Source organism: Microtus ochrogaster, linkage group LG1 (genome assembly GCF_000317375.1).
Source record: "Microtus ochrogaster isolate Prairie Vole_2 linkage group LG1, MicOch1.0, whole genome shotgun sequence".
Taxonomy (NCBI): Eukaryota; Metazoa; Chordata; class Mammalia; order Rodentia; family Cricetidae; genus Microtus; species Microtus ochrogaster.
The window spans coordinates 34,814,037-34,822,574 of record NC_022027.1 but is presented as its reverse complement, the minus strand read 5'-3'; the positions used below and the strand labels follow the sequence as shown (position 1 = coordinate 34,822,574).

The 8,538-nt window shown below is 35.1% G+C and overlaps 1 protein-coding gene across 1 annotated transcript in view; it reads right to left on the bottom strand.

Annotated features, from left to right (window-relative positions):
- LOC101987623 (transmembrane protease serine 11G) overlaps window positions 1-6,876 on the bottom strand; it is a 16,706-nt gene extending 9,830 nt beyond the window's left edge. Inside the window, exons 1-5 of the mRNA XM_005359434.1 lie at window positions 6,809-6,876; window positions 5,722-5,843; window positions 4,294-4,412; window positions 2,545-2,612; window positions 1,750-1,910 (exon numbers count right to left, since the gene is read on the bottom strand). Coding sequence (XP_005359491.1) covers window positions 1,750-1,910; window positions 2,545-2,612; window positions 4,294-4,412; window positions 5,722-5,843; window positions 6,809-6,876 — 538 coding nt within the window. The remainder of the gene's footprint in view (window positions 1-1,749; window positions 1,911-2,544; window positions 2,613-4,293; window positions 4,413-5,721; window positions 5,844-6,808) is intronic.
- Between the last annotated feature and the right edge of the window lie 1,662 nt (window positions 6,877-8,538).

Genomic DNA, 8,538 nt, shown 5'->3' with positions numbered 1-8,538 from the left:
GAGAGAGAGAGAGAGAGAGAGAGAGAGAGAGAGAGAGAGAGAAATAACTTAATTAGACAGGAGACTGAAGTTCTGTTAGGGAACAGATTAGCCGATGTCTATATGGATCAACAATGATGGAGGTCTGGATGCAATCTTGTGAAGGACATCAATATCCCATAAGGTAGAAGGAGGTGAGTGTAGTGTGATTAATATAGGGAGGCGGTGTGGTAGGATTGATAAAGGGATGTGGTGTGGATGGGATTACTATAGTAATAAGGAAGTTGAGTTTCTAATATTTGTCTTAAAAGGAGTTCAAAATAAAAATTAAATTTCTAAAAGTGACAACCTGAGAGATAGCCCGGGTGGTAAAGTATTTGCCACACAGCACGAGGACTGGCATTTGGATACCTAGCACCTATGTTAAAAGTCCTGGTAGAACAGAGTAGCCCTAGAGTTGGGAAAGCAGAGACGGGGCGTGCTTAAGCTAGTCTACCTGTCAGTGAACTCCAGATTCACTGAAGAGAGAACTCTTCTCAAAAACTTGGTAGAGAGTGGCTGAGTGAGGAAGAAGTCTGATGTTTATGTTTGGCCTCTACAGCCACATAGAAGCACAGGTATGTGTACCCTCCTTCCCCACTCCCTCCCACCCATACACACATGAACACATGCACATACACACACATTTGTAAAAATAAATAAAAAGACAAGATCTCCTGAGTAAACTGGGAGCATGGGGACTTTGGGGGAAGACTGGAGGGGAGGGGAGAGGCAGGGAGGGGAGAAAAGAAAAATGTAGAGCTCAATAAAAATCAATAAAAAATAAAAATGTATCTCAGATATGCATGTGCCCTCACTAAATCTCTTCTTTATGACTTTGGCAAAACCTATAATATAACTTTCTTTTTGATATATCACAATCACTCTCACTCTCTCAAACAATTTTGGGGAGAAAAGTAATGGGGGAAGATATACTGGTAACTTGTAATTTGCTGATGGTATTCCAATCTCATTTCATATTTTAAAAATTCTAATTAAATACAACAATTTTCTAAGTTAATTTAGAGGCTAGCAGCTGTCTGAGAATTATAAAGACCTTTTTAAAATCTCACATGCTCAAGAAAAAAAATAAAATCTCACATACTCAATATTTATCAACTACCTCTTTATGTCTGTGTTGAAAGTGAGATAGGTTTTTTAATTTTTTCAATTTTTTCCCTATGGCTGAGATACATTCTAACAGGGTTTGGCATTTTTCTTCAGCTCACTCAATGTCCCGGGTCAAGTATATCCTGTGTGTTGTAGGAAGAATATGTTAATCTAAAATGAACTCCACTTGCAATTAGACCATGTTTGTGCCCGACATATTATGATTATTTTGTTCATATCATCTTCACATTCTATATTCAGTTGGGGAAACTCTTGCCAAAATAAAAGAGATTTAGATCTAGTGTATCAATAGTAGAAGTTAGGCTAATTTTAAATACCATAAACATTGTTACTTAATTTAAAAATGTTGCCAAGGTTTGTTTTAATAAGAGAAAAAATATTTTTATATTTAGGTAATCATACAGTTCTTATAATTATTTTCATACCAACCAAGGGAAGATAATCTTTGGTGCCAAATGAGTGAGAAGTTGTTCATTAGTGACTCAGAGACCTAGAATAAAAACGGTTTTTTTTTTATAGTGAAATAAAGAAGCTTTCTCGGAAGACAGATGATAATTAAAAGTGTTAGCTCTTGTGAGAAAAAAAAAGTGCCTTTCTTGCCTCTAAGATTAGGTAATGAAGTGTCTCTCTTCATGAAGCTCTGGGTGGATTGCAACTTCTTGTGCAAAATGCTATCAGCTTGTCTTTTCAAAGTGCCCACACTGTTACGGGGAAACTGAAATTTAATCAGTATGTCTGCTTTCAAACCATCATTACTTGGCCTGAAAAAGAAAGGCACCAATGTAAGGCAATGGTCTAGTAATTATTCTTAATACTATACTATTAGTACTTCAATATTGCTTGTAGCTTTTAGAAAAGAAAATACTCCATGCAGCTTATTGTCATGATTATCTCCTTTATATATCACACAGATGTTAAGTCCTAGATTACCCTCAGCTGAAAAAACTTAATCATAATCATAATGGAGAATGGAAAATCATAAATCTGACTTTGTATTTATACTATCTATAAATAAACTTTGTATTTATATCACATATAATAAATACATCAATATCTATATATACATATATATAAACTTTTGTTTTTTAAAATATTTCTAGTAGGTATTTACTATAAAACAAGTAAAATCAACAGAAGTAACTAAGATTGAAGGAATTTTCTATTGAAATATCTTTTGTCTTTTCAAAGGATGAAGAGAAGAACATATTTCATGATTACTCAAAAAACTCTCCCACTGTGCTCAGTATAGGAGCAATTGCATTGTGAGAAGAAATTGCTAGCTTTTCTTTGGCATATGTAAAGTCTTTACATCCTGTCTGTAAAGGAAACAGGTTAAGAATAACTGCACAGTACATAATTGCTTTTCCCTCATATGAATTTATTAACTGTGGTTACCTGAAGTTGACAACCTGAGATTTGATATAATGATGCTTTAAACTGGATCTGTGAAAAATCACATCTATCTGAAAAAGAATATAAGAGAACTTTGTTAAGTATTAATTGTGTACATTTAAAAATGCTAATTTAAAGGTTACTGTGATACAAAATGTCCTTTACTTTAATGTTTGTTTATAGTTATCTCAAAGATGCTCATTTGCGCATAATCCTGTTGTCATATAACCCTTCCTATGATTGGAAGAACTTTCTATGTGTGTTTGAAGGTGAACAGCACAAAGAGCTGAATTAAGGTAGACCATTGAAAAGCAGGTATTGGAGCCCAGAGACTGTATAAGGTTGTTATGCATGGACTCATCATCAACTTGACATCCGTGTCTCGAAACTCAGTCATGTTAGTTTCTGAGTGTGATGCAAAGATCAATTTTTAGGTTTGGTAAAACAGTTTTACATGAAGTTTTGATCCTTCAGACATTGGTGTTGGGAGGATGATGCACACACAGTTAGGCACTTCCACAAACTTGGTTATTTATCAGAAGAAATGTACACAATATTTACTTAGAATAAAATATGTCAACGAATGCCACAATGTACTATTTTGGCTTTATTATATGGAATACTTCATCGATGGTAAAAATATCCCAGATCAACTTATTTCTTAACAAAGCAGGAACAATGGCAACAGGATGACAGTTCTTGTAAGCCCATTTATTGTCATTGACTCATCAAGCTGATTTGGTCAAGCTAACCTTGACCAAGCTGTGTCTGAGCAGGTAGTTGCACAAATCTCAGTAGTGCTGCCAAATAGTGAAATGAGCTCTATGAGAGTAGTGCTATTTACTCATCATTTAATTTACGAATTCCTCTTCAATGAAATGTCATGTTATGTTATATTAGACAGACTAGGGAGATGTGCTTCAGGAGATCAATAACTGTTAGTAAAACAAGTGGCCACGTGTTTCTTTTTAGCATATCTAGAGGTATTTCTTATGGAAACACTTTTATTTATACATGTTTAATATATATATATATATATCCTTATAAAATATTTAGAGAATCTACTATAAAAAAACATTGAAGTCACTTAAAATTATTATCCTAGGAACCTGGCATGCTCTGGGTATATATGCATTCGTGTACACATATAGACTATTATTATCACTTAAATTCTTTTTAGCATATCTAGAGGTATTTCTTATGGAAACACTTTTATTTATACATGTTTTATATATATATATATATATCCTTATAAAATATTTAGAGAATCTACTATAAAAAAACATTGAAGTCACTTAAAATTATTATCCTAGGAACCTGGCATGCTCTGGGTATATATGCATTCGTGTACACATATAGACTATTATTATCACTTAAATTTTATACAGAAAATACACAAAATCAAATTTAGTTACTGGTTTTCATATTAACTGTTCAGAAAATGTTTACATTATCTACAACTAGTACTGTGTGTTAGTCAATAAACTAATAAACTTTGCACCAGAGAGTGAATCTGACTCACATTGTATCATTTATAAACTAGCAATGTTCTCTACATCATATTTGGCTTCCCGCTGTAGTGTGTATGCATATTCACATGTTTAGCAGCTCATGTATGTATGCAAATGCTTGTATATGTGTATATGAATTTGTGTTGAGGCCAGAAGTTAACATCAGGTGTTTTCTCCTATTGGCCTCCACATTATATACTTTCAGGGTAGCAATGGTGGTAGCAGCAAAGTATACATCTACCTCATTGCTGAGTTTTTGTTTCAGGTCTATCCGAAGTCTTGACTGTTCTATAGATAAATCTGAGCTATATGTAATGCTGGGAATCCGGAAGGAGGCCTGGTAGTAATAAGTCTTCTCATCTGAAAGGCAGAACAGAGATGGATAACTTCTGTTAATTACTTTGAGCGAAAGAAGTCAAAAATGCATAATTTTTCTCTGAAGATTATTATGCTGGAAGCTCAGTCCTCCATATGATAATTTTGAGCGACATGAATCTGACAAGTGGGGAGGGGAGGAGCTGACTGTCATGATTGCCCAGAGATTAATATTGGCTTTACACAGTGGGTTAGTCCTTACAGGTGATTCTTAGGAAAGTCGTGTTCCTTCTTGTCTCTTGTGTTCTGTCTTTCTATGTGATCCAGGCACTACTCAGCCCTGACACGCACTCCTCCCATAATGCTATCTTCTTTGTTTGTAAATGGAGAGTGTTTGTTCATTTTCTGGCCACCCAGACCCAAATAATCACACAAAACTATATTAATTACAATATTGTTTGGCCAATATAGTTTACATCTTCAATTAACCCATTTCTATTAATCTATGCACCACCATGAGGTTGTGGTCTACTGCTGAGATCTTTCTTACCAGTAATATCTTTCTCCTTCGGCAGCTACATGGTGTCTCTCTGACTCTGCCTTCTTTCTCCCTGCATTCGGTTTAGTTTTCCTAGCTCTATCCTACCTTGCCATAGGCCAAAGCAGCTTTTTTGTTACCAAATGGTAATAAAACATATTCAGAGCATACAAAGGGGAATCTCACATCAACTGTTTTGATGGAGTTTGTTGCAGTCATCCAAACTAACCTTTATCACTGTCACCTGAAGCCTCTTTTGTTGATAAAGTATCCAGTTTTATGAAGCATCTTATTACAGAAACATTAAGCAAACTGACAGTCATATAATCAGTGCACTTCAGAAAATTAAATATCCAATAGATGTAGTTAGTATCTCCCCTAACCATTTTAAGATCATATATCCTTATAATCACCATGGTTGCATTATTTTCTGGCACAATCATTACATATTTATTATAGGTGGCATTTTATAGTAATTGATAATTTAAAATACTAAGCAATTAACTAATGTCATAATACAATAGGTCAACACCAAATTTAAAAATTCTACTGTAATAAATTTTACTATTAGCATATATATATCATCACACCATAAATAGCATATCATGTGAACTTTTTGTGCTATTCAAAAAATGGTATTACATGAATAGCATCAGATTTTGAATATTAGAAATGATTTTTTACACTAAAGATTACTATTGCTCAAATTTATTCTAATGAAAATTTTATTCTGTAATTTGAGAAAATGTTAATGTTTAGAAATATATGTTTTCAGTCTTCAAATTTCTGAAGTAATACAATAAAATGTGACCTTACCATACACCAAAAAGTAAACAAGGAGTCCAATGGTTATTGCTAAAGCCAATGAAACAGCCGTGGTAGTAAGAGCAACCATCCACGGTTTCCAGGAACATTTTCTTCTACCCAGGATCCCTGGCCTTTTGAAAGAAAAATGCATATTAAAAGCAGTGAGTACCCTAAGGCTATTATTTTTTTACATTCAAATGATTTCTCTCTGAAGTTCATAATTAGTTTATATTATATTTTACAACATTTGAATATATTTAATGCAATATAAGAAAAATACTACAAAAGTCAAACTTACTTTTTAACTTTAAACAGTCAACATTATACAGAGGTTACTACTGTATATAATTTCTGGTCCATGATGATTTTTTTTCTTCTTTTTTGTTTGGTACAAGATCTAATATCACAAATGTAATTGATGGGCCTCAGATAACAATGAATCTCTGAAAAGAATGGCATTTGGGTTGTTGTTCACACATAAAGAACTACAGCAGTTCATAGATTATCAAAGTTTATTGAGAGGAACAGAAATGAGATTGGTCTACCGGATTTGTTGTTTTGATTGTTTGTTTTTTTCAGTTTTACATGTAAACCATGTAATTAGGACATGTAATTTGAACTGAATATAAGGAAGATGAAGCTATAATGGACTCAGTCAAGTAGCAAAGAAGAGAATTATGATGAAGAATAATTAGCAAAATAAAAAATCACCAATATCACAAATAAATATAAAAATGGGAACTCAGAACTCTGGTTTGGTATAATGAATATTACATAGGGTTGTAACAATTCAGACCTATGTGGTATTTTCTTGGTTGTTGTTTTTAACCAAAGATGTTACTAGGATAAGGTCAAATATAATCAAGGAAATAGAACATCATAATAGTTTTGTGCAGAATAGAATAGAACAATAATAGTGTCAGGGGCTTGAAAACATGACGAGGAGCCCATGCTTCTGATCACAGTGAGTGTCTGAAGGTGGCACGAAGCTCCGTGGAAACAGGATGTTATGATAACCTTTTCCCATCCCAGTGTCGGGTTCTTCTGTGTGAAGATAAAATCTGAGCAATCACAGAACAGGGACTAGGACACTGACATGAGCTGTCCAGGGTGAGCTAATGCATACAGAAACTGTACAGGAACACGATTCTGAAAGTTTACCATGTTGGTTCTTGTTCTGTACAACCTACCCTTGAACAAGAGGAATTATTTTTTCTGGAATAGGTACCTGGTCATGGAGAGGCATAAAGGGGTCCCAGTTAACAAATTGAAGGGATTAGCTGAATAGCTACCATGGGCAGCAATGATCTGGGGGGAATGGAGCTGTCTCTACAGTACAAAAGAGAACCTAGAATATCCACCTCATGTGTTATCGTGAGTGAGCCCCTTTGCCTACCTAGCAATGACATTATAGGTGAGCAACTATGCCTGCCTGGCATTGACACTGACGTCATTGGCAAACCACTATGCCTGACATTGACAATGTGTCTGGAATCTGAACTCCAAGTCTCAGGTTTGCACAGAGCGTGCATTTTGTTTTGTTTTGTTTGTTTTTTCATCTGAGCCATTTTTTCCAGACCTGAATCCTGAAGAAATTTTATAGAAAAGTTAGTGTTTCTCTTTCGGAGACTATAATGTCTAAAATGTCTTCAAAACTTGAGAGAGATGGGACCCACTGTTTTGTTTTCCTCTCTGGATTAGCAATAGAATTTTGTTGTTATTGTTGTTGTTTTTGCTACATGGCATCCCTGTAGTTTTGACGCCTGTCCTGGAACTAGCTCTTTTAGACCAGGCTGGCCTTGAACACAGAGACTCTCCTGCCTCTGCCTTCTGAGTGCTGGGATTAAAGGCATGTGCCACCACTACCTGGCAGAAAACTCTCTTATAAAGATTTTTTGTGTGACAAAACATACGTGTGTGTGTATATATATATGTGTGTGTTCTAATGGATATGGTTAGTGTAGGAGCCAGCTATGATAGCTAAATAGAAACAGACCACCCAAAGGAAGTTCTCCGAACCATTATCACCTGCCAGTGTAGGACTCAGCTATGATAAATTTAATGGAGGCCTGAGTCTTAGTAGCTTACCCTGAAGCAATACCTGGTTGCATGAAGGGCCACAAACTTTACCTGAGCACCACCCAAGAACAGAGCACTCAAAGGAAATGCCTAGCATTCCAACCTTTGTAGATAGGATCACCTTCCAGCACACACTCACCAGGCCACCCCTAGACAAATGTCAGCCAAACAGGGGTCCTGAACCTTAGAAATCCCTAACCCCCACCTTTACTACTATAAAAACCTAACTCTAACGAAGCTCGGAACTCTCTGATTATTCTGATATGTTGGACACACTGAGAGACCGAGTTTGCAAACTTGTACAAAATAAAGGCTCTTTGCTTTTACATACGGGACTCAGTCACTTTGTTGGCTTTTGGGGGACTGCGTGGATCTGGGCATAAGAGTTAGTTGTTGAATTACTCTACCCCTAGTCCCTGACTCAGTTACCATTTCATGCTTGAGCCTCACATGAGAAAGAGTTTATTATCCTAACCACGCAAACTCACTAGAAAATATTTATTTCTTGATTTCCTATAAGTAATATGACTCTTCATTTTGAGTTTTGTATTAACCTTATTTTAACTTCATTATGAGGACTGTTCTAGACAGATAGAAGCTTGTCCTTCATAGGTATTTGGTAAATGCTTTCTTACTAAATGAAATAATGTGTTATGAAGCAATAAATCATTAATAACGTAGAATCAGAGTTTTACAGCAAATGATTTTCTTCATCCTTGGGAAGATGAGACATGAAATTGAGCATTA